We start from the raw sequence: 26393 nt of genomic DNA, 5'->3' as shown, positions 1-26393 counted from the left end.
CCGGGACTTGAACCGGGGGCCTTCTTGCTGTGAGGCAAGAGCGCTAACGACTGCGCCACCGTGAAAAAAACATGAAATGAGCTTTAAAGTAATTGGCAAAAATTTTTAAATTTTTGTAATCTAAAATAGTAATATTTTAACATCGAAACGTCTTATTTGAAAATAAGGTTGTACCGGTAATTGCATTACAATAAGGTAAAAAAAGCTGACGTTCTCTTGAGCAGCATAAATGTCCATCCGATATCTTTGAATTATCTGCTACATAAACTAAACAGGTATTTGTTAAAACATTTAAAAAGCTAAATGTAACGTTTTATTCTTCGAAAAAAAGTTGGCTTTTTCCGACGTGTGGAAGCATAAAATTACGGCTTTAATCTTTTAAATTGTTGATATTTTCTCACTATTGTTACAATAGTGAAACAATAATTGTACGACTTTTTTCTCACAATTTTACAACCTTATCCTTGAAAAATTTCGACTTGTTCCCTAATAAATTTACGACTTTATTTTCATCTGTGAGTCGTTTTCAGTCAATTACGGTGGTATGAGCGTGTTTTTAATATTTTTTTTTTTACGTACAACGTAAGGTCAAAGGTGAACTCTGACGCATTTATGTACACCACGGACGATTTTGCAGCAGCAGAACAGCTCCTTTCAGTATCTGGTATATTTTTTTGTGAAACGTTTTTTAACAGAAAGGTCCGCGATGGTTTCTCGTTAGTTTACGATCATTCCGTGACTATTATGATCTCAGGCTGATGACTTAACTAGCACGCTAGCTAGCCGGGAACGTTAGCCATGTTAGCTGCATGCTAATTGCCATGGATCCACTGAGCACCGTTGTGGACGAGGTTGCTTTGGAGGGGCTGGATGGGATAACTATTCCCACTCTTTGGATACGATTGGGGACCGTACAGCCCAAGTTCCCCCTGAAACTCGACGAGTTGACCAAGGAGTTTATCTGGAAGTCCCTTGTGAACAACAGAGACTTGAGGTTCTATGAACTTCCGCAGGAAAGACCAGACGTGCAGCTGTTTAACAGGTAGCTTTGTTTGTTTTCTTGCCTGCCTGTTGTAAGTTGCTCAGAATTTTTTTAAACAAGTGTACATATTATGTGGACAACATGCATGCATACATAAACGACAACATTCTATATATGTAAATTTTGCCTCTATAAATTTGCACATGTGCGTTGCGTTACCATCACTTTACTTTAGTACAGGTGGAGTTTTTAGTAATGCTGTTTTCTAGGCAGTTAAAGTCATTTCTCTTGTTTTTTTTAAGTTTCAACCAGGACTTTTGCTTTACTGTTTGTACTTATCTTGTTGAGCCGTATTTGAAAACAAAGCCTTATTTTACTCTGACTGATTTGAAATGTTTCTCTCTCCCCCTACCACAAATAAACGTTGAAATCCTCCTGAGTCATTGTCTGCTCTGTGTTTGCAGGTTTGGGGAAAATGACTCAGACATTAGTCTTGAAACTCAACTGAGTAGTGCTGATGACTACAAAGACATCTATTCTCTTCATGTCATACCTGAAAACAAGGATGGGATCCAGGGTTCATGCAATTTCTTCAAAGAGAGGAAAGATATTACAAAACAAATCCGCTCCGTGTCTCTTACTCCTCTTGTCAGCTTGGAGGAGGCTTCAAAAAAGTTTGTACAAACTGTTTACTTGATCCTATTTAGTATTAATTTTATGCTGTTTTGGGGTGCCATGATTGTGTTTCAACTTTTGCTTATTGCTATTTGTCACTGTTTTGATCACAAATTTTAAATTTCTCCCTGTGAGATTAATTCAATTATTTTTGTGAGTCTAAAATGTTTTGGTGGGGAAAAGCACGTTATGGAGTATTTGAATATTTCAGAGCATCATCTTTGAGAGCATTGCAGGATGAACAATAGTAAAGGAAAACAACAATTAAAGTTTTAAAAACAGCTAAAGTCTTTACTTGTACATATAAGATGTTCTTTGGGCTGTTGAGCAACATTCTAACCTTTTTGAGTTGTGTTTTTTTTGTTTAATTCCATTTCCAATATGTTATTTGATAATGGAAAGCAGTATCACCATTTCTCAACAAGATATACCCCAACATAACCTTCTTTCAGTTAGCAATTATATGTCCTGCCTTTTCTGTTCCTTTGTTGTCTTTTCAAACCTGCTTGCAATCAGATATGGAAGGAAATTGGTGATCGTGGCATCTCAAGCTGTGAGGTTTCGAGCTCTCATCGGTGCAGAAAACGATCCTGATCTAAAGATGTCCAATGATTCCTACTGCGTGCTGGAACGAGTGGGCCGAGCTCGCTGGCAAGGGGAACTGCAAAGCAATCTGCACAATGGCCTTTTCTCGTAAGGGAAACGTTGCTTTCATTTCGAACAAGTGCTGTGTTCCCGATTTCTTCACGCTGTATGTTAAGAGAGTCGCAATGCAACAAGAAGAGCTGTTTTCACAGGTCAGATGCTCGAAAACTGCACTACTTGAGGAAGCCTCTTGTCAAACATGACCTGATCACTCTGCAGCCTTTTAGCCTACGTCTGAAGTCAGGCCAGCAGCAACACACCCTTCTTCTCCTGCTCAAACGCTTTCACCTGAATAGGTGAATATACTTTTGTCTGCACATACATTAGTAATGCATTCCAATGTTGTTGTGGTTCAGATGAGTAAAAACCAATATTACATCAGACAAAGCCCATCAAATGGTATTGGGTGTACATGTCCTAATCTATGCAGAAACTATACAATGTTGCTACACATAAATTATACATTTTCCTGTCCGCTCTTTTTTTACACAAAAAACTCAGAATGAAATAACAATCTCTTTTAATGTCAGCAAAACTGGAATGTTTTTAATGTTATTTCCAGTGACTGTATATGAGAACTGGACTGAGTGAGTGTGACGTCATCCATGGAAAATGACTTGCTTCTGGCTCCAACCAAAGGAAGTCAGTTCAGTTGCCATTTTTTTTGCAAAATGGAATGCGCCATGTTGGAGCCAGACAACGTCAGAAAGCAGTGATTGGTCCGAGTCATGACAACCACTGTCTGTTGGAAGGCCGTTTATAACCTGAAAAATAGGATCAACAAGAACGTGTATTTCTCAATAGTAGGCGATGAGATTTTGGCTTTTTGGAGCCAGTGGGTACTTCCTATTTGAAACGTGATGAGGAAGGGGTCACTCAGTACAGTTCTCATATATTGTCAATGGTTACTTCACTAAAAGTCAACTTTTTCTGAGTGTGAGCAGACTGGACAATGCCATTTGTAATGGATTTGTAATTAAATGCATATTAATGTAAGTGTCTGCACAGCTTTATTGGGATCATGAGAAATAACATTTAAAATTCAAACTGTAATTTACTCTTGCGTGTCTCCATAACTGTCCCATCTACATGGATAAGTGAATTAAGAGTTACACTCTGAGCGCGCTCATCTTTTGTTCTTTCTTCCTTCTTTCCCAGACGGACGAAATATGATAAGATGATGGAGTATGTGTCCGACTTTCTCCAGCAGTTCCCTGGTCAGTTCACCACCGTCGATGCCTTTAAGCAGCATCTTGTAAGTCACGTTCAAATCTATCTTTTGTTAAATGTGGATTCCCTGTGATTAATCTGTTGCATTTTCTGACAGAATCTGAGCGAAACTGTTTTGAGAACCTTGATTAAAAACCTAAGAGCTGCAGGCATGACAGAATTTATCCGCTACCCTTTGGAAGATTTGGATCCCGAGGCTGGGCCCTGCATCAACAAGAATGGTAACTGAAACGTGTGAAGACCAACCAAAAAGCAGCATAATACGATGGCAAATGTAAAGTAAAAGCAAACCTCTACAGGTGTTAACAGCAATGAATCCAATCTATGAATCCGTTTAGTATCAAAGCAATTTCTTGTAATTTTATGACTATGCTAATGTTAGTTTTTAATTTTGATTAATGAAAATTCCAGCTCTGATCAGTTTAATGAGAGCAGTTTTATCATAACATAAAACATTGACCTGATTGAAAGGTGTCAATGATAAGTGTGAACGTATGAAGTGAGTTTGAGTTTGTCCTTTTAGGAAATAAAGTTCTAGTGCGATGCTTGAAATTGGTGAAGCCCTACTCGAAGAAAGATATCCCAGATGTCATTGACGATGACGATGATGAAGACAACATGCCTGGAGGAAGCAAGCTTTCCACTGAAGGTCGAGTGTTGGAGAGAGACATCATATCGCAGGCCTACCACCTCGGTGCGTTTGATCCCTTCTTTCTGTCCTTCAGAGATCATTCTAAGTCTTAAGCTGATAAAAAAAGCTGTCGATTTTTTTTTTAAACTAAAGCTCTAAATATTTGCTGCACATACACACCGACGGCATGGCCTGCACAGTGGTGTAGGGATTGGTTCAGACCTGTGTTTGACCCTTTCTTTGTGGAGTTTACATGTTCTCCTCGTGCTTGTGTGGCTTCTCTCTGTGCACTTCAGCTTTCTCCCACAGTCCAAACAGATGCTGAATAGATTGATTGGTGTCTCTAAATTGTCCCTACGTGTGAATGTGAGTGTGTGGCCCTGCAACAGACTGGGAACTTGTCCAGGCTGTAACCCCCCCCCCATAGAAGCTTGGTTGGCTCCAGCAACCCTGTGACCCCAAAAAGCATTCAGCGGGTGTAGAAGATAGATAGATGGATGGATGGATGTTATAAAGTACTGACAGGTTCTTTACAGTTTAAAAATTAGCTTTTCTAAAAGAAAATGTAAAATAAAATAAATGCTTTTTTTTCTCATAGTGAAAAAAAGTTTATACATTATTAAAAGAACGTTTTAGTTCAAAGTCTAACAGCCTCAGTTTATGATCACAGTTTAAACTGCTTGTTTAAATCGGAATAAACAAACCGGGACAGCATCATTAAAGCTTTATTAAGGATCTTCACTGAGTGTGTGTTGGAAAGATAGAAACTAAGCCAAATACAAATGAAACGATCTTTTTTTTTTTTAAGAAAATACCCCTTTCACCCATTAACATTTATCTATATTCAGTATTTTTTTAACCAGTTTTTGTTAAGTGTCAACAATTTCTGTTAAAAATTGCCAATATTCATTTTTCTTGATCCAGTTTTGTCCTGCGGTACAAAGGGGATCCCACAGAGGGACATCACATCAAAAATGAACATTGGAAATCTGGAGTCTCGAATGATCATTCGAAAGCTGGAAAGGGATGGGTTGATCAAGGTAAGCCTTTCATTTTCCATTTTTCTTTCTTTAACAAAAATCCTGAAAATGCCTGTCTTCATCATTAAGGCTCATTAGAATTTTAAGGTGGAAAGTGGAGCTTAACTGGAAGTAAGAAGGATTAATACTTTTACATGTAAATCGTTCTCTCCCAAAATAAAATATAGTCTATAATCAAATCTGAAAAGGAACTCACCTATATAGACCAAAAAAAGCTCCAATTTTTTTTTTATGTGTTGTGTTTTTAATGTAATTTTGCTTGTTATTTTTAGGGGTTTATGGTGGATGAAGGTCGACAAAGGACCACAAAATATCTAAGCCACAAGTTGGTATCTCAAAATCATTGCAGTCTCATTCCTTCAGCTGCTCATGATACCAGTTTCTGTGGAATTGAATATTGGGACTGAGCCTTTCTTTTTTTTTTCTGGCAGGTGCGTGGGTGTCAGCGACCAACTCCTGTTGTTTGCTCAAGAACGTGAACGAAATAAGCTGCTCTACTCTGCAGCAAATAAAAGCCACGATGCCCCCCCAGCCAAGAAAAGTAAGAAAAAAGGCCAAAACAAAGAGCAGGAAGGTCAGGGTGGAAGAGGTGATGCTGAGACTGCGAGAGTAGACCAAAATAGCGGAGAAGCATCTGGAGAGTCAAAAGAGGAAGATATGACAGAGCAGATGCAGCCTGAGCCTCCCATCATGCAACCTGCACCAGATGACGGTGAGTATGGCCAATATTTGCATACGTCCACAAAAAGTGGTGGTCCAGTTTTAGGATCTTTGTGGATTCCTGTTTCTTCTTAGGTGCCATACCTTCTATCAATGGATCCATGACCAGTGTCACACTTGACCCTGTGACCCCTTCTAAACCTGGTGATTTTACAGTTTTGACACTTCTTGAAACCCGTCACCATCGTTTGTCTCACATTTGATCGGGATGATTTTTTTTTTCCAATGGTTTATTTCAAGCAATCAAATAAGAATAGTACACAAAACATTACAATCATCAGATATACATTCATACAATGACGTATCAAACTTAAGATAATTAAACATAAAAAAAAATATTGCTTGAAGGGGGGCAGAAGGAAGCAAACTCATATAATCTCACCCCCGTTTCTACCGTAACCATTTTATTACATGATTTATCATTATTTGGTTCTTTACTTTTATCGGGCCAAAAGTTCAAACCTAAAACTTTCAGATTCTAATCCAAAAATACAGTTGAAATTGAAATAATATTTAAAACTGAAAAAAAGTTTTGAAACAAAAATGTTGAAATTTGAATCTTAAAAACCGAAAATAATTGTAAAAATTCTAATATAAAATCAAAAAATAATTGATTTGTGTTAAAATTGCAGCAAGTTTCAGAAACTTTAATTTTTTGATTAGCACCAATATTTCAGCTTGAATTTTTCAATTTATTTTATTCGGGTCTCAAATCTTTATGACCCTGAGTTGGCTCCATAATTTATGTAAGGGTTAATAGCCGACAAAGTGTGCATTATCAGAAGTAACACACATCCTGGAAGGCTGAACTGCCCCCCCTAGCTTGCTTCCGTGAAGTGCGGAAGCCACCCTTTTCACAGAAAACGGAGTTTTAATTAGGTGGTGTGGCGCTTTGTCACGTTACTGTGCACTCAAGGTCTGCCCCTCAGCTAGTGCAGACCTTGAGTGCAGCGGCAATGGAAATCAATAAATACGCTGATCGTGTCAGGATGTGTTCAATAAAGCATCAGTTCAGAGAGATGGTTCACGTCTTACCGCTTGTTTTTGTCCAGATGATGAAGCAAAAGTTTGTTTTAAAGAAGCCAGCTCAGTGATTATAGAACATTTAAGCTATGTGACCGGAACTACTTTTCTAGGTGTGCATTATCACAGTGGTAATCACTTTTTAATGCACACCCAGCAGCCAATCAGAATCGAGAATTCACCCAGACCATGGTATAAAACATTTATATTATATTTGGAAGATTTGTTGTTGTGCATCTCCTGCATTAATGCCAGGTGTACTCAAATACACTGACCTCAAGAAACGTGAAAAGCTGCTCGCGCATATTCTTTGTCTAACTTCTAAATAAACTCAGGCTCTGCTGGAATAAAATGCATCCACCAAGATTTTAGTTTCAAAATAAAAGCACACAAATTAGTTACAAATTAGTTACAAAAATCTTTCTGGATAGTCGTCTACCCTTTCCTCTGATGTCACCATTCCTGCAGTTTCATATCCAATTTTAGGTTGATTTCTTGTATAATTGCATTTTTTTTTCTTCTAGAAGGGCCATCTGCAGTTATAAAGGAGCAGGAGTTCATTACTCACAGCGACGCTGGTTCTTGTGAGGCGCAGACTAAAGCTGAAGCTAAAGCTGTGAGCAAAAACACTGCTGTTTTGTTGATATTGATTCCCACTATGGGGTCAGTCATAAAGTAAACAGAGGTGGTCTGTTTGTTTGTTTATTTATTTATTTTTTGGTTTATGTCTTACTGTCGCTATTTCTTCATTAGAAGACACACGAGACGTACCGGGGATTGAGAAGGAAAAACTTGATTGTGGAGGCTGTCCAGAACTTTAAAGTTATAGAGGGTTTTATCCAGTCAGTGTTTTTTTTTTATGTTATATCTGTTAAGACATTATACAGCTCCTTTAAGACCTGAGAGAAAACATGAAATCACCTTTATTTGTTTGTAGACTCCAGAAGATGATCAGTGATGAAGAAAAGAAGGATGGGATCAGTTCAAAGTGTTGCAAAAAGACCATTTTACGCCTCGTACAGAGTATGTCAAGAAAGGGCTTGCTAAAGATTTACACTACCACCGTTATACAGGACGGCATCACCAAGAAGGTAATGTCCTTCATATTTCAATTAAAGTAAAAGGAAAGGTGGGACTTCTATGTTGAAACTGTTTTTGTGAATCATACCTGAAAAAGTCTGATGTTTTCCGTTGTGATACTCTTGGTCGTTTTTATGTTATAGTAAAATAAACCTTCCACGTCTCAATCCAAATGGTATCTTCTAAGATCAATTTGATTATCGATCACATTTTGAAATGATTTTTTAAAGGTATTAGTCGATTCAATTCTTCCTCAGACAGTTCGATCCGAGGAATAAAAATCAATTCATTGATTAATTGTTACAACCTTATGCTCTTATTTACTTTCAGGTTGACATTATTGTCCATCCATCCATTCAGTCCAACGACGAGAGGATAAGCCAACTCATTGATCAGGTCCGATTCAAAATCTCCAGCTCCTCCTCTGTTGTACGGTGAGGACAAGCAAAATTCAGCCGTGTAAACTCTTTGAACATTTAGATTTTTTTAAAGTCTCACTCCAGTCATGTTTTGGTCGATTTTAAACGTTTTACCAAAGTTTTTTTTTTTCTTAATTATAATTGTGTTTTTAGCCAAAATCAATGAACCTGTGTCATTTTCTAGAACATACTTTCTGCAGAGCCCCCTTCATTTTTATTCTTTTATTCTTGGCTAAAATGTTGTACCCTTGATAATAACCATCTGCTTCGGGGGTTTCGGTGTCCGTATTGTGAGGTGATTTGTTATTTGTGACACATTGTGGAAAAATAAACTAGACTAGACTAGAGGAAAAAAAAAAAAGAACGGCAGTAGTTCATTAGAAACCTAACTCTGAGTTGTGGGTGGGACTGTTGGTGTGGATCAAGCCCGACCCCTTCCCATCCTGCTGTTGAGAGCTTTCTCTTTTCATGCTCTCTCAATAGCTTACAGCCCCTCACACCCTCAACTAGGCCTGCACAATATACCGAAAATTTATCGTTATCGCAAAATCAAACTGTGCAATATGCATACCGCCAAAGATGTCAAAAATCGCAATAAATGGTTACCTTAAATGTGCTAAAACAAACTCATGGCAGCTTGAAATATTGAACAAATGAAATAAATCCCTTTATGCATTTAACCAATCGGAAGGACCCGTTTACGTTGTTGATCAATCAGATGAGCCCTTTTATGTTTGATGTTTGCCTCCTATGTCGACAAGGGTCATTAGGAGTATAATTTTTAAACTGTTGCAGTGAAATGGAAATTATGTTTTTGGTTGTTTTGCTGTTTGTTTATATACCGCAAATTATATCGTTATCGCTATATTAATCATCAATATTGCATATCGCGAGTTTTCCTCATATCGTGCAGCCCTACCCTCAACCTAAAGTTAGCAGTGCAACAAAAATGGCGAGCAATGTTTGAGCCATCCAGCCGTACAGTTTAGGGCTAGATGCCAGCTTAGACGAGAAAAATGTAGACGTACATGGATCTAGTCATCTACAAGTGGGTAGATCGTAATGAAATGGTTCAGCAATTCACAGCAGTTTGAAACAAAAATACCCAGAAATGCAATTTTGATCTTAATTTTTTGTATATGTGTCCTTCATTATTATAAAAATCCCACAAGGACATGTTCAAAACACATATTTTATTGGAATGGGTCTTTAACCCTTCAATTTGTTTGTGTATTATTAGTTAAATAGCCAAGAGGCTTTGATGGTGAAGGTTTCACAAGTGAAAATCAAATCCAGAACCCAGATCAACCCAATGAGTACAGTAAGGAGGGAAAAATCCAATCTACCGTATTTTCCCGGACTATAAGTCGCTCTGGAGTATAAGTCGCACCAGCCCAAAAATGCATTATAAAGTATAAAAAACACAGATAAGTCGCACTGGACTATAAGTCGCATTTTGACGGGAAATTTATTTGACAAAATCTGAGACCAAGAACTAATAAAACTAATAACTTGCACAACCTCATATGACACAATCATAGCAGACTGTTTATCTCATAATTTCACAGTAATTCTTTCTCATACTTATTTATTTATTCCTTTCATGAAGCATCATTGGCCAACTAATACTCTGTTTTCATCCTGTATTTGTAGAAACAGTTGTCATTTTTATTGCATTTCTGAATCTATGAAATCATTGGAAAATAGAATATTATGTTGTTAGCCTTCAAGATCTTACTGTAAAAAAGGTTTGCTGATTCTCTGAGTCACTTAACATACTCTTAACACTTAACATACCTCATACATCAAATTGACCCAGGAACATCATCTCTGTTCCTCACAAATGAACATAACAGGAGGGTTAACAATGTATTTATTTCAATTTATTTCTAATATAAGTCGCTGCAGAGTATAAGTCGCACCCCTTGCCAAACTATGAAAAAAGGGCGACTTATAGTCCGGAAAATACGGTAAATGTAACGAGAGAGAAAAATAGCCATCACAGACTTAGCTTGACTTAGTTAACAGGCTAAATGTTTGAATAAAGTACATGGACACACTGCAAATGTGACTTTTTTGTGCTATTGTTTAACTTTCCATTTCTCTGTTCTTCTTCAGTAAACATGAAGCTTCAGAGAACAGCAAAAAACAAGCCACGTCCAAGGATTTATTCGAAGGACAGAAGGACAAGGGTGTCAAAAACCGGAAGAGTGATGAAGGAGAGACGCCATTCAAGCCCACAAAAGGTTTGAAAATATCTTCATTCTATAAAATAAAAAAGTTTTTGTATCAACAGTTTTTACCCTGACGTTTGTAGAGTTTTATACCCAGAGGAAGTTGTACTACAGGAAATTTTGAGTCAGGGGAAATTGATTTTCTTGGATTTGGTCAAACTCAGATGTGCTTTGATTGAGTCGTTCAGGCAGTGTCAAAATAAAAGTGTCAGCCTAAAACGTCGCTTCAGCATAGTTTTGTTTCAAAGCTACAGTTATTTGGTTTTTTGAAAAAAATTCAAATGACTGGGGAATTTGCATCAATTTGGATTAGGTCAGTTTAATAAATACATATTTTAAGTTAGACTGAAATGACACCATCTCATTAGTTCCCATATTAGTTTATTTCATTTGAGAGGTATTTTTTAATGCTTTCAATATTCTCATTTGTATGCTGAAGGTACAATAGCTGTTTTGATTAAAATGAAAAATGGTTCAAATGTTCCTCCTCATTGTAATAATTTCTAATCAGGAATTTTCTAGGTGGCCTAAAGACTCTGTGCACATCCTGGAGTCAAATATATATACTTTTTAAATTTGTAATCTAGAAAAACTATTTAAAATGTTAAAAAACAATTAGAATTTGGAGAATGAAAGTAGGTCTTAAATATCTGTCTGGTGATCTGTCACTTTACCATGTTTTTCTAGTGTCTGGATTGGGTAAAACCTTTGGCTACCAACCCAAGATGTGTCGGCTGCGGGTTCTTCATACCTTCATCTGGCACGTAATCTATGGGCACCCACTGCTGAACGACCCCCCTGATGCAGAATGCACCGCAGAGGCAACCGAGCTGAATAAATCCAGCCTCCACGGATCAAACCCAGAGCCCCAAAACAAACCCACTCAGGGAGAAACCTCCGGTGTAGCAGACCTTGATAAGACCTTAGGTGATGAAGAAGAACTACCAAACGACCAAGCAAACCCTGGTCCCTCAGAGTCCAACATGAAAGGTGTGGGAACTGTGTGCTTGCACTGCATGGCCATAGTTTTTGCAGAATTGTTTTGGTGTCGACCCATGAACCGGCACCACACACCACTCAAAGCATTTGCCGACTGCTTCTTGTGTTTGATAGTGTACGTTGATGAAGAGTCGTGGAAAAGGTTCGTTCCTCCTGCCCGTCTTCAAAAGGGTTTTAGCAGAGGCTGGGTGATGGTTGGTGACCTGCTCCTCTGCATACCACTCTCAGTCTTCACTCAGATTATAAATATAAATTACAAGGTGAGCTCAGCAATTACTGAATGTAATTCTTTTTCAACTGAAAATATTAATAAGATTGTAAATGTATTGGGGGGGGGGTTTAAGTCATGTTATGGCAGTTTCTTCATTTAACCCTTGTGCTATCTTAGATGAGCCCACCCTTACATTGACGTGTCCTCCCTACCATGACAAAGGTGGTAAGATTTCATGGAATCCATGGACACCAGTGAAGATCACAAATCATTGAAGAAAAAAGGTTCAGAGCACTGTCTAGTGGGTCTAGATGACCCAACTCCCAATGTTAAAGTGCCCAGGATAGCACAAGGGTTACAAAGACAAACATTTCTTCAGGTAAAAAATAGTTAGGGAAACAGGCGCCTCATTTAGATTTGTCTTTTTCAAATGATCATTTGGGAAATAAATCTCAGGCGCTTCCCTCTGGAAAGAGGTGAGATCTTTTCATCTGCAGCTTCACTGCAGCTGCAGTCTTACTTGTAAAGTTCCTCTTGTTGCACATTTTACTTTTGTTCCAGAGTTGTTCAAGTGTATTTCTTCTTTGATGTTTGTGCATCCATTTTTTTCTACCAAGCTTCAGCTGGCTAACATTCATTACACCTCTGACAACCTTTTCAGTTTCGTTTCCTGTTATTGAAACAACACTGAGCGTGGCGCCCTGTTACTTTTGTTCCAGGTGGACGGACTGGAAGAATATCTGAGCGATCCTGTGAAGCAGCATCATCTTGTCAGATGGCTGCCTGGTACAATGAAAAGACAGCTTCTTTATAAGCGGTAATATACGTCGTATTATCCCCTATAACACACAAATACTGCATTCTAAAGCATTTTTAACTATATTAAATATATAAAAAACAAATGTTAAAAACACATATGAATTAAGAAAATAATATTAAACAGAATAACACACTGTAGACATTTATGTACATTTTTTTTAATTTTTATCTTGTCATACACAAGACCCATTATTTCATGTGTGGAAACATAAATCACCTTATTCCTATAGTTTTAAAAATATAGGAATATAGTAAAAAAAAGTTTTAACTCCTTCCCTAACTTGTTAAACAACTTAGCTGTTTTTTTTATTTCATTTGGTAAATCTGCCCTCTCTTCTGTTGAGCAATAATTTTATTCTACCCAGCAACAAATTCTTCCGAACTTTTTGAATAAAACCAGCAGGTGTAGTCCACTGAATTAATATTTTTAAGGAATAAAAATGAATGAATGATGAGCTGGTTTGATCTTGGTGTCCTAGTTTAATAATTATTGCAACATTATCTTGTCAAATGGCTGCCTGGTAGAAGGTAGCAGTGTTTTTTTTTATTTTATTTTATTTTTTAGAAGTTTGTATTGATTGAAGTGAACATTTTTAAGACCATAACCTAAGTACGGCAAAATTAATGGGCACATACATATAAATGTTGTGTTTTCTAATTCAAAACCTGTCTCACCTTCACCATCAAAGATGATTTTGTTTTGTATACATTTAATGTGAGATTCCCAGCAAATCCTATTAATGACTTTGAAGCTTAATAATGTCATTTCATAAGCTCTCTCCATATTAATAACAATGATGAAACTGAGAATTTGCTTCTTTGTAGGAGATATATCTCCTTGTTAACTGAGAACCTGCAAAAATTGATTTACATGGGTCTGCTGCAGTTTGGGATTGCAGAGAAGTTTATGGAGCGAGACCAGGTACTGATCCACCACATTCCAATGAGCCGTTCTAAAAAATAAAACGTAAAAATCGTAAAAATGTTTAGCATTTCAGTATTGTTCCTCTGGGTTACCCAAATCTAAATACATTGAAACGAGTTTTTTTTAGAAAAACTCATATTAGGCCTTTTTTTTTTGAAAGAAAAGTTTTATTGTAAAAAAAACAACATTTAGATTACAGACATAAAAAGTCTGTAAAATAAATCTTGTTTCTTTTTAAACATGCGTGGGATTAAATACCTCAAATGTTTTTCTTCTGTAATAATTATTTTCCAAAATTACACGTAAATTTGTTAAATGTGACCATTTTCTCCATCGTTTTAACTTTGCTGTTTCAGACTATTACTTCAGTTGTTTTTGCTTAGTTTTTAATTATTATGGCTGGGAAATCATTTTATTTGTATTCAGAAATGTTAAAAATTAATATCAAATGTTTGTTACTTTTAATAAAAAAGTGTATAGTAAAGTTGAATTTTTCCCACAGACTTTTAAAAACACTGACATGATAGAAGGAAAAGTTTGTATTTTCAAATTAAAAATGAGGGAATATTTTGAGTTATTTTTAGTAAGCCTATCTTTTCTTCCTCATCTTGTCTAAGCTAGTTTTATTTTTATCAAGTGTGACCTGCCAAATGTCCTTTCTTTATTCTAGATGTTTGTGTATCTGAAACGCAATGCTACCATTGTTGACACCACCCACGCAGAACCTCACTACTGGCTGGTCAAAGAGCCGCCGGACAAACCCTTTGAGAGGCGCCGCTACACTTTCAGCACCGCTGACGATGTGGGCAGCTTTTGGTTTGACCTGATGTGTATTTGCCTCGATACGCCTTTAGGTAAAAACCTGAACAACCATACAGGCCTCTGTGTGTGCACTTGTGCGTTTGACACTTCCCATTACATTTCTTTCTCTTTTTTATTAAGGTGTCATTCGTAACAAAAGAAATCCAACGAAAGAGGAAGCCGCTTTGCATGAGCCCCACATTGTTCAAGACCGCAAGGTGTTTCTCAAATTTGCACATCTGCTGCGGTAGGTGGAGTTCTACTAGAAAAATGCTTCCACCTTCAAATTATCTACTATTGATTAAAGTTTATTGGTTCAGTTTAAAGAGTCACTCTGATTCAAATGTTTTTGCTGATTTGAACATGTTCTTGTGTCATTTTTCTGATGACGGAGGACAAAAAAAAAGCTCAAAATTGCTTTATGAGTGTTTCTTCACCTCAGTGTTGTAATTCAGGGTCAGAAGAAAAAAGGTATTATGAAAAAATAAACATAAAATCTTATTTGTGGTGTAGAAAATACATAGGGCGGTACACAAGCATCCTTCTCCAAGCTCGAGGAGGGGAAAAGGGGTGAGGTCGCTTTACGCCAACAACTCAGAGGAGAATTATGATCAACTACTGTCACTCTCTAGAAACTGTCCTAGAAACACTACAGGTTTTTTGATTTGGGCTAAAAACAGCATAAATATAGTTAAAGAGCCTATATCCTGCTTTTCTCAAACCTTTCAGTGTGAGCTATATCCATTTAAATAATAATATTTTTTTTTGGCACACTAAAGAACGATTTTCTTATAAAATATTAGTTATTTTAGCTTCTCATTTTACTTCTCGGAAAGTAAGATGACTCTTATCTTATGGCAACTTTAACTATTTAATGAATTGAATAAATCCCTTTATGCATTTGACCAATCGGATGGAGCTTTAATGTTAGATGTTGCCCTCCTAATTAGACGACGGTCATTTGGAGAATAATTTAAGGTATTTTGACTCCTATTTAAATTAAACTTAAATGGAAATGGTTTTTTGTTGTTTTTGCCATTTGTTAATTTATTGCAAGTTACATCATCATCGCAATATTGATCACTAATGTCATATGTCGCGAGTTTTCCTCAGATCGTGCAGCCCTAATATGTAGACTTATTTGCATTTATACATGCAGTACACACACACACACACACGTGGAACATTGGATCCTTTAAGTGTAATGATCATCAAAGAAAGTTTAATTGCTCGAAATAGACAGGAAAAAGAAAACTAATACCTGCACCCCTGTTATTATTTACCTTTTTAATTTTTTTTTTATATAGTTGCCGCAAACTGCTTCTCAACATCCATTTAAAGTTATAAATACTTTATCTGTCCAAGTGTGGATTATTTATCAAATAACAATGAGGTTTAAATGTATCGCGTGGTTTCCTCTGAATTTGGGCTTTCCTGATGGCTGCAACACTGTTGTGATTTTTGCTTTTTTTTTTTTTTTTCCTCCAGAGTTCAACTGACAAAGCCACAAATTTCATCTGCTTTAAGTTTGACTTTACTCCTCCGTGTTCCTGAAATGAGTTTGGGTTTTATGAAGTCACTGTTTTCTTGCCGTCTGTGTTGCCAGTGGCAGTTTTGAAGTGTGTGACGATGGTTCCATACCAGGCGATGGCAGAGGAGCTGGAGGCCTGGACTCTGAATTCTTCAGTCATTTGAAGCGAAACTGGTACTGGACAAATCATCTGCTTGAACTTAAAAAGGTACTGATTCAAACTGCTCATTCACACGCTGACGTGTGGAAAGTTCTCGACTGATGAGGCTGTGGACTGAACCTTGTGTACAGAGGCTTTGTGGTGCAGAGGACCCACAGATCAAGATGAGGCTGAAGAACCTTGTGAGTAAACCTCTCAGAGCTGCTCTACAAGCTGGTAAGTCACATAGAGCAAAATAGAACTTTATTTTGTTTTAATATTTGATCCTGACAATAACGATCTAGCTGACGTAGTTTTATCACTCTATAAGATTTGTAGCTTGATTCTTACCACAAGTCTCTGTTTTACCAGAAGGAACAGTTTCACCTCAGTGTTTGACCATGAAGCGGTCACTGGCAACAGAAAACTTCAAAGTAAGACTTCTTATTACTTACTTTTGTCATTGTTCCTGATTCGTTGCTGCTTTATGCAACAGAAACAACTGTCCAGCAATCTTTCAAATGTTAGGACTTATTAAAGATTTGAAGACATGTCAAAATTGGTCAACATATTTATATTGACAACACAAAGTGCTTAATATGCCTCAAGTGCAATAAAACACAAAGACACTTGAAAGAGAATCATTAAGAATTAACTGTAACGAGGTGAAGAAACACTAAAAGCTTTTTGTTTTCAACAATATGTGTTTCTCCTGTAATTTGTCTAAATGTGAAGACTCTGGGAATGTAAAGGATACACATATGTATCAAAAATGGATGTAGCACTCACAGTGACGGCAGTGCCAGTTCAAACCCACAGATACAAGCAAGATTATGCGGGTAAAAATGGAATAAAATCCATTTGGAAGTAAGTCATCGGTTTCTGGCCAAACGTTTCTGTTTCTCTTGCTGTTGTGCTCTTCAACGTCAAATCACAAGCTAGCTTCCAACAAGTTGGATCGATTACTATTGGCAGATGGTGAACCACAGTCAGGGATGTGTGTTTTGCTCACTAAACAAACCTTTGTTTTTACAATACAATAATAATGAACTAGTGTGACACACCTTTCTAGCCACAAAGAACAAAACTGTCTAAAAGACTCAAAATGCCTAATGAATAATACATATCTAGATTGTATCTATCTAGGTAAAACGATGTGACTGTATCGTATTTTTTATGTATTAATTTGTTAGCCATGAATGATGTTACAGGGAAAGATGCACAGCCATTGAAGGCTCACTTTTATTTCATCAGTTTTTTAAACCAGATTCTCAGCACTGATAATAGTTTTGCTTTTGCCACACCTTTAGGAAAAAACGAATTCTATCATTTTCATCGATTTTTACTTCAGAATTGATGGCCACAACACTTAATATTCACGATTTAAAAAAATAAAATCTCAAAAAATAATTTTTGTATATCTACCAACTTAATACACTTATACTACAAGTATGAGGAGCACAGTGGACTGTGCAGCTGACCCTGGTGCAGTGTGGTGTGGCTTAGACCAGTCACACACACACACTGAAGGAGGAGGGTTTGGGGAAGAGAAGGAGGGAGGTAAGAATGTGTGCCCTGTCTAGGCTACCCCACCTTGGTGGGACACAGCCTGGGGATATAGATAGATTAGATAGATGAAGAGACTTTCAAGCTTTTGCAGCATTAGAGTTGGAAATGTTTAACTATGTCTGAATAAACTGGTATCTGTGCTCAGAAGACAGTTATGTTTTTTAGTCAGTCTTCTTTGGTTTCCCAGAGTGGTCAATTCCATGTATACAATATATCCTGTTGGGTTTTACTCTCAGGTGGGGGTTGAACCAGCTTCCAGAAACCAGAAGGTGATCGGAGGAAAAGGACAGAAAAGGAAGAGGTTAAAAAAGGAAGTTGTCAAAGTGGCGCCTAAGAAGAGAAAACGTAAGCTTTAACTAGTTCTTTAGACAGATTGTACTTGTCTGATAAAGTCTGAAAATCTGACGTTTGAGCGATTTATGTTCTAGAGGCCAAGAAACGCTCCAATGCTCACGATGAAACCGACCACAAGGCTTTGAAGATGATGACCAAACAAAGAGTGTACTGGTCTGCTAAGGAGGATGCACTGATTATGCTCTGCTCCGTGGCCTCCCGCCTTCTGAACAACAAGGTACAAACACCAATAACTCGCACAAAAACAAAATGTGAAGGAAGAGACAGAAAAGGCCAATTCTATTTGTAAAAATTCCCGACATTTCCTGCATTTTGGACTGTTGGATCGAAAAATGCATCCAAAAGGTTTTCCCTTTTTACTGCATTGTCTAGTTGTGACGTTGTTAATGCTGACCATCAAAAGGTGTTGTTTTGTACCACTTCTTAATGTAAATTCACATAATTTCTTCACTGTATTTTTGCTAATGTTTTCCATTAGTTTTTCTTTTTAAACCGCCAAAATCCTTTTTTCCGTCTTGCAGTTGAAAAGGCCGTTTGTGCCCTACTGTGTGGTGAGAGACATGCTGCACGCAGCGTTTAAGATCTCAGAGGACAAAACCTCCATCGCTGTTGGCCGTCGCTCAAAATACATTCTGAAAAATCCTCAGACGCTTCTAAACTACAGGTGGGAGCAGATGAGGAAAGCCTGAACGTCTTGACTGGTTTTCGTCTGCACAATTGACTCATGAAGGTGTTGGTTGCAGGATCTGTCTGGCTGAGGTTCAGCAGGATAAAACTTTGATGAAACACTTGGAAGAGAAGAAACCTGCCGACCCCAACAAAGCAGAGGTGTGTGGACGCTGATGCAGTTCCTCCCTTCTGCTTCTGACTTGAGAAATAAATAAATTCCTCTTTTTTGTGCTTCCAGGATTGTGCCAAAGTGTTTTCAGAATACGTCAAGCTCCTCAGGGAGAAGTTCAGCTCTGTCATGAACACTGACGGTGTTACCATTCCCGACTCCAAGCAGGAACTTTTCTCTCGGTATGAAAAGATGACGAGATCCAGAGATTGGAAACAAGGATCTATGCTAAATGCAACTCTGTTTTCCAGGTTTAAGGTCTCTGCAATAGACAGTGGAACACGCATGCCGCTCCAAGACACCCTCACCTGGTAAGCTTTTTTGGTTCTGACTAGTTGAGGAAAAGTTCAGTTTACAGAGGTGTGGCACAAACCTCTAATCTACCGTAATTTCCGGACTACAAGCCGCTACTTTTTTCCTGCGCTTACAGCCCTGCGGCTTTTTAAGTGACGCGGCTAATTTATGGATTTAATTAGCGGCCGCCATGTACGTATTTTCGAACTCAGTGAATAGTTTGAATTCTCTATCTAACACCAAGCTCAAGGCATTTTTATTCAACACACCTCTTAGCAGCCAAACAGCATGGAGTTGACTTCAGGTCTTAGACACTTCAGTCATGGTTCAACAAAACGAAACACGCATGCCCGGCCGCATCCCAGAATCCTTTGGGGCCATTACACCCAACGTGCACGTGATCGCCGCTACATTATGATGAAGCTTTCAAGTTAAAAGCAATCGTTAAAAGCAGCGTAAAAAAGTCCACCGTCACCAACGGGTTTGGAAAAGCCGGTTTGCTGCGTGACGGAGAGAACAGCGCATGGAGTGAATTTACACTCAGTTTACGGTTTCTAAGGAAACCGTAAAAGCGGAATTTTGCTTTGAAAAACTCACAGCCTGCGTGTAATCTGGAGACATCTTCTCCTGCTGATTGAGCTGCGGGGCCGATGGCAGTCTGATGGCTCCCACACGTAACAACGCACCCGCCCCTCATACACAAAACGTACAGTATTCAGTCCGATTGCTTTGCACAGAAACGATTTGCTCCATCCACCGGCGCAACGGGGACGAAGTGCTCCTCCTTGAAGCCGCCCTGGCCAGAGGTGTCGGAGTAGATAGGAAGGGGAGACAAGGAGCGCGCGGGGCGGGAGCGGAGCGCAGAGGCGTCGGCGGAGTGCAGAGGCTTCTGAATTCTGACGCACGCGCCGCACTGAGGCGCGCGTATCGCGCTGAGGCGCGCGCTTTTCAGTCGCCGCTGCTTTATTTTACCGTTGTGTTTTCTAACCAGTCCTGTTACTCCCATAACGCTGCTGCGACACAAGCGGAAGGAGAGCTTTTCCCGTTCACCCCTCCATGCACTGCTGCTACTTGCTCATTCTTAAACACGTACAACAGAATGGCGAGCCGGGCGTTGGCCCCGCCTTTAGCCCCTAAGACTCATGGGAGATGTGGAATCGCGGATGTAAATTTCCTCATTATAACTGAGGGATGTAATGTTGATTATATGGTTACTGTTTGTAATTTTATGTTAGATACCTAGATTGTCAATAAGTAAAAAAAAAAATGAAATAAAAACACCATAACTGAGGGACTTGTGAACAGAATAGAGGTCCATGCTGTTTGACAGATGTCGATACACTCAAATACGTGACCCAGAGGCATAATTGGCACCACCCACAATGTGCTAATGTATTGCATTCACTCTGGGATGCTGGGCGTGATCTGCCAGGATGACAATATCGGCTATCACATGTGCGGCTTGTACTCTGACGCGGCTTGTATATGTATATAAGCAGTCAAACACGTGAATATGGGTGGGTGCGGCTTGTAATCGGGTGCGCTTTGTAGTCCGGAATTTACGGTAAATATCCCAGTCTGTGCTTGAATGGGCTGACAACTTATTTATAAAACCCTTTAAAGTCCACTTTCTTAGAAAAACAATTCCTATATTGACATGACCTGATAATTGAAATTCTTCATTTGGCTGTTTATCCTGTAGTTTTTGTCACTGAGATACAAAATGATTTCTTCTCTTTAAGAAATGTTTGACAATGGGTTGATTGGGGGTTCAAATCCCTGCCGAACCGTCAGTCGATCTGGTTTTCGGCAGGACACTGTTGAGAAAGGCAGGCTGCCCGACAGAATAAAAAACACAATAAATTTAAAATGTAAAAAAGCTGTTGTCAATAGATAGATGGAGATTAGATTGAGGCAACAGATTAAGACAGTTGAACCATCTATTTTTAAAAAAATACTCAAATTCCCCCAAAGTAACTTTCACAGCTGCCTTTGCCTCAGAATGTTGTTCCTGAAAGACGGTCTCAAAAGGCTGTTCTGTCCAAACTTTCCTCTCATGTGTATTGTCCTCTAGAGGGCGCTCTTACCTGCCAAAAGGACACTAGTGTGATTCTCCTGCTTCCTGTTGGTTTGTTTCTCCTACAGCCAAATGGACATTCATACCATAGTTCTGCATAACTTGATCCAGAGCACCCTGGCTATGACCAGCGCCCAAATGAAGTCTTCCAGATCTTTTCAGGTACCGTCTACCGTTCTAAAATCTTTAAAGCTCAAGAGAAACACAAACGGTTTACAGCTGGAGTTAGTATTTCTTTTGTTTGTAGAATTTTAAAGTTGTACCCCAAAATTCAATTATTTTGTTTGACTCTCAAGCATAAAAAATGTTCATCTGAATTGTTTTGTAGACGTTTCACATGTACAACAAATACGACCAGGAGCTGCTGTGTCGAGTGTTCCTCCAGTGCAGGAAAAGACGTCTGATCAACCGCCGCCGCCTTCAAAAGACATCCGTGAAGAAAAGCCGAGGCATGCCTATTCTGCCCATGTCCTACCAGCTGTCCCAGTCCTTCTACAGGTACGCCACTAGACGCCACGGGATACTGAAACTCGGTGCCAAAGTTTGTAAAGCTGCTAATGGATATGGAGCTAGTTAGTGGTACAGAAGAAAAACATGGATTTTAGTGCTCCGTTTTAGACATGTCAATCACTTGCATTCTATTTAGCTTTGCTGTACAATTGTGGCCAATCATTGAACCTTTCCAGCTATTGTGGGGGGGTTCAGGTAAGAAAGGATGAAGCCACGAGGGTCAGTGGAGCTTTAGTCAAACTGCCGAAAGCAACGCGAGCAGGAGTTCGGCTGGACTTCACAGCAAAATAATCAAATTCACCGACCTGATGGATAAAACGGACATAGAAGAATAGAATAGAATAGAATGCCTTCATTGTCACTATACACATGTACAATTCGCATCACACGCGCATACAGTGAAATGAGAGCCGCTCACTGGTCAGTGCAAACATGCATGAGAAAAAATAATGTACATGTACAATACTCCGCAAAAAAATCGAGATCGTGGCAAAAAGTGGTGAAATACGGGTTTGATTCAGTGTGTGTAAAAACAGATATGCAGTGCTGCAGTGCAGACTGTCAGAAAGAATGAAATAAAGCATTTTGAAACATTCAGGCGCTCTCCTTTGTAATCCGTTAACCCCAACACTGGATTGCCAAAACATAGAAATCCCCACTAAGCGAATTGTCTTGGGTGCTTCAAACTCATTTTAAATTCATTTTATTGGAAAAAAAACTATCATAAAATAAACTAACGCACGAGAAATAACAATGATGTTTTTTAAAAGGTTATGTATTCATCCTTTACGGACAAAACACACTCACTTTTGTGTGTCTCAAACTGTGATGCCTCGAACAATCTTTGAGTTGTAGTCATAGTATTTATTAACTTCATCTTTGCAAATTTGAAGAACGTCTTAGCTGCAGCTTATTTTCTTGCATCTTCTCAGGTGGTTTTCATGGCGCTTTCCTCAATCACTGTGCACCGAATCCTTCTGCTTCTTGAGGAGTCTTCTTACCTACAAAACTGGAGATGAGAGGCCTGCCACGACCTTCTACCATGAAACAGAGAGTAGGTCTCGGAGTGGGGAGGAAACGTCAGAAAGAAAGGCGGAATCAGCAAAAAAAAGTCTGGACGACAAAAAGGTTCAACATCCAGCGGCTACGAATGCTGAATCCTTCAAGGAAGGAGAAGACGATCAAAGAAGAGTAGAGGAAAAGGAGGAACTGAAGGTGGCAGGTGTGAACGAGGAAAAAACAGAGGAAACGCGCATGTCAGAATCTCCAGAAAGCCAAGCTGGTGCGCTGACAACTGGATCGGATGATGCTCCATTGAGTGGCGAGCGCGGAGACGGTCCGCCTGAATCGCCAGTCGTTCAAGCTCCTCATCCTCCCTCAGATGCGTCAGACATGCTGCAGTTCTCGCTCAGCTCTCCAGGGGGAGCCTGTGTGGCTTCGCTCAGCCTGATGACTCTGGGGCTCCTGAGTGTGCACGTGTCCATTCCTAAGCCCATCGTGGTGGTTGACAGCACCCTGGTGGACAACGATTTTGTAAAGAGGTGCGATGGCTTTAAACCTGTACAGTGTGTTGTTTTTGACACAAACTTTTGTGAATATGCAACACAATTGACAAAAAACCTGAACATTTTCATCAGAATCACACTAATAGCAAACATGACGAACGAAACATGATGAAATATATATAGACCAAGATTTTTTTTTCTTTTCAGTATGGCTGCATTGGAAGAAGAAGATGATGATGAAGATGAAGATGGGGACAATGAAGGGAGAAAAAAGCTCCAAGTTACAGCACACCAGGCGTCACACACCAACTACCTGATGATGCAGGGCTACTACTCACCTGGTATCGGTACGGAATCATTCAAAGTGTGCGCTAAGGTCCACGGATTGTTTTTATTTTATTTTTAGCTTTCAGTTTGCCTTAACTTTAGAGAGTTTTATCTTCATCCCCTGCAAAACGTCTGCAGGTGGTTTAAATCATTGACCCTCAAAATTAAAATGGGATGTAGGTTTTCCCTTAACTATCAAAATGGAAGTATAAAATGTCTTTAAGAAAAAAAAGAACTATATGTTCTGAAGTTCTGCAAATCTAAATTTGCAGTTTTAAGTCATGCAGTAAGTCTAATGTAAAAATGCTGGTGCTTTTGTCTGCTACATACGTCCTCTGTTGCATTAAGATATAGACAATTTTGACTATTTTCCTGCCTTTCTGGTTATAGATGTACATCTTTAAAGGTTTTAACCAACAACATTTCAATCACTCTTTTATTTTTGGGGACAGTTTTTACCTGTTCATAATGAATTGATGATTTAAGATCATTTGCTCACATTCATAAAGCATTGCTGTTTTGTTTTTCCAGTTAAAATGCGTAACCTAAGCACCAATGATAACATCGTGGTCGAGTCGTGTACTCTAAGGTTACAGCTGCGCAGCACTCCATCTCATCGTCTGTTCACAGAGGAGAGTAAGTTTTAACCCACTCCTGATCCAATCAGAACATTAGATCTGCACAAAATCAGCCTTTTGCGTTTCTTCTCCTCGTCTTAGATTCTCCTTCCCTGGACCTCACTAAATGCGGGCCTTCCCTGCTGCCTCGCATCCTCACCAGACACGTCCGCTCCCCTTGCTGTCGTATACTGAGCGCAGAGGAGTGCAACGGCGTGCTGATCCAGGAAAAAGGATACACACAGCAGGACATTGAAGCGTGCGCCCGACTCAGGATAAGCTTGGACGAAGCTGGGGAAAAGGGATTGGATGAACGTGAGATCTACAGGGTTTTCATGGACCTGCTGGAGCCACAGTCGGGACGCTCCACAACCCTGCAGCTTTATCTGAAGGTAAACTCTTTAGAGCAGTGGTCCCCAACCTTTTTAACGTTACGGACCGGTATGACGTCACACAAAACTGTAACGGACCGGTCTTTCAAATGTGGGCGGATGATTGTTGTCGCAAAACTACGATGAAGGAGGAACAGACATGATGATACGAATCCTAAGCTTTTATTTTGACACGCATAACTTTGTACATCACACAGGTGTCATCATCCTCTCCCCTTTCCACACTCATGGTGCAAAAAAGAAGTAATGTCTATTAAATGTAGCTTTCTTTTTTTGGAAGGCGAAGGCTCCTCTTCTGTCTCCTGGCTGGGCGTTTAGGTTTCATAATACATGCCTTTGTTTGTCTTATACACTTCTACTTGAAAAAGTGTACTCTTATCTGCTAACAAAATAAGAGCACATTTCTATGTCTTGGCTTTTATTTTGTAGTAGTCCTCAAAGATTTCAGACCATTACAGATTGACAGAAAAAATCATAACCTTTCTGTCTGCACTGAATTATTTTTCCCCTCAGAAATCTAAATAATTAAATATTTAAACTCTTGTGACATTAAAAACAGACCGTTTTTTATGATTTTTTTTTTTTTTTTTTTTAGTAAATTCATTTTCTTGAAGCATCAGATGTGCTAAAGTGTAAAAAAATCTGAATGCTGAAAAAAATCGGATATTTTTATGTGGGGTACGGTTCAAAAAATGCCACAAGGCGAAATTCATAAATCAAGGTCATGAATGGATTTTTCCATTTCCTGTCTCCTGTTCTTGTTGTTTTTTAAGGCGAGAACTTTTCTTTTGGTAATTTTTGATGTACAAACCCCAAATGTCAAAGCTGAAGCTCCACTTTTGTCCACTGTAAACTGCTAGTTTTTGGTAAACTTTTTTATTACTAAACAAAACAAATTTTGCAGAAAAAAAGAAAAAATGAAATCAATTTCTTGAAATGATGTCAAGTGAAGAACATGTACATCAGAACGGTGATCAGCTCCGTATTTCAGTTTTGACGTCCAGCTTCAATCTCTGTGTCCTTCAGGATTTACAGGAAGGAGGCCAGCTGGTCAGAGTTGGAGGTCTGGGTGTGAGGTGGGTGCTGATGCAGCACGCTGAACCGTGGCTGCTCACTGTGAACTCCCAGCATCCCCCTGTGCCCCACTCACCCTCAGAGAAGCCCCCCTTTATGAAGGGCCAGCACAACATCCCCTTCCTTCGTAAAAGAAGCAGCAGAGAACAGCATCGGGAAGGACCACCATCAAAAAGACCTGCTGTGCACCAAGAAAACGGAGCAGACGCGGTGAACGTGGACGCAGGAGAGAAACCCAATGAAGAGGAGAAACTGGAAGAACAGCTGGAGAAGTCTGAGGGAGCTGAAGAGCAGGAAGTAGCCCAGGCTCAGCTTATGGATGAACAGGAAGAGGTTGGGAAGGAGGTGCTGGAAACCAGGAAGCAGGTGGATCAGTTGAGTGAGTCAAACACCAGAAAGGACAGGAGGGAAAAACTTGAAGAGGAATGTTCTCCACAAGATAAGGAAGAGTAAGAATTTGCTTTTATGACACTTAGAAAATGATGTAGCCTTTTTATTCATCCTGCTTACTCCTCGCAGGGAGAGCCTGAGCTTCATCAGCCGGCCATGGCGCCTAATTGACGGCAGCGTGAACCGAGCCGTGTGTAAGGGCATGTTGGAAGGTCTCCTGTACCACATCATGTCTCAGCCAGGACTCACGCAGCAGGCTCTGCTGGAGCATTACAGGACTGTGCTGCAGCCAGTCGCAGTGTTGGACCTTGTGCAGGTACTTCACTCTTTCAGATTTCTGAA

The 26393-nt window shown here is 39.2% G+C and overlaps 1 protein-coding gene across 6 annotated transcripts in view; it reads left to right on the top strand.

The window, feature by feature from the left end:
• The first annotated feature begins 562 nt into the window (after positions 1–562).
• Positions 563–26393, top strand: part of gtf3c1 (general transcription factor IIIC subunit 1) — a 28624-nt gene continuing 2793 nt past the window's right edge. The window contains exons 1-39 of one of the 6 annotated variants that reach the window (XM_078950609.1): positions 563–1042; positions 1447–1656; positions 2174–2350; positions 2455–2598; positions 3461–3557; positions 3630–3753; positions 4056–4226; positions 5088–5203; positions 5476–5528; positions 5635–5915; positions 5999–6067; positions 7474–7550; positions 7700–7788; positions 7884–8037; positions 8357–8460; positions 10564–10691; positions 11367–11669; positions 11793–11938; positions 12609–12706; positions 13534–13630; positions 14304–14487; positions 14576–14681; positions 16041–16173; positions 16257–16341; positions 16477–16538; positions 17910–18018; positions 18102–18244; positions 18549–18691; positions 18771–18855; positions 18935–19047; positions 19117–19176; positions 21305–21398; positions 21565–21734; positions 22679–23287; positions 23459–23598; positions 24110–24214; positions 24298–24587; positions 25614–26110; positions 26181–26367. In XM_078950609.1, coding sequence (XP_078806735.1) covers positions 810–1042; positions 1447–1656; positions 2174–2350; positions 2455–2598; positions 3461–3557; positions 3630–3753; positions 4056–4226; positions 5088–5203; positions 5476–5528; positions 5635–5915; positions 5999–6067; positions 7474–7550; positions 7700–7788; positions 7884–8037; positions 8357–8460; positions 10564–10691; positions 11367–11669; positions 11793–11938; positions 12609–12706; positions 13534–13630; positions 14304–14487; positions 14576–14681; positions 16041–16173; positions 16257–16341; positions 16477–16538; positions 17910–18018; positions 18102–18244; positions 18549–18691; positions 18771–18855; positions 18935–19047; positions 19117–19176; positions 21305–21398; positions 21565–21734; positions 22679–23287; positions 23459–23598; positions 24110–24214; positions 24298–24587; positions 25614–26110; positions 26181–26367 — 6186 coding nt within the window. In that variant the 5' untranslated portion in view covers positions 563–809. Of the gene's footprint in view, positions 1043–1446; positions 1657–2173; positions 2351–2454; positions 2599–3460; positions 3558–3629; positions 3754–4055; positions 4227–5087; positions 5204–5475; positions 5529–5634; positions 5916–5998; positions 6068–7470; positions 7563–7699; positions 7789–7883; positions 8038–8356; positions 8461–10563; positions 10692–11366; positions 11670–11792; positions 11939–12608; positions 12707–13533; positions 13631–14303; positions 14488–14575; positions 14682–16040; positions 16174–16256; positions 16342–16476; positions 16539–17909; positions 18019–18101; positions 18245–18548; positions 18692–18770; positions 18856–18934; positions 19048–19116; positions 19177–21304; positions 21399–21564; positions 21735–22678; positions 23288–23458; positions 23599–24109; positions 24215–24297; positions 24588–25613; positions 26111–26180; positions 26368–26393 lie in introns of all 6 variants that reach the window. The other 5 variants (XM_078950606.1, XM_023958627.2, XM_078950608.1 and 2 more) reach the window with 5 other exon arrangements.

Source organism: Oryzias latipes, chromosome 1 (genome assembly GCF_053564925.1).
Source record: "Oryzias latipes strain Hd-rR chromosome 1, Olatipes_Hd-rR_3.1".
Classification (NCBI taxonomy): Eukaryota; Metazoa; Chordata; class Actinopteri; order Beloniformes; family Adrianichthyidae; genus Oryzias; species Oryzias latipes.
This window is presented reverse-complemented; position numbering and strand designations above follow the sequence as displayed.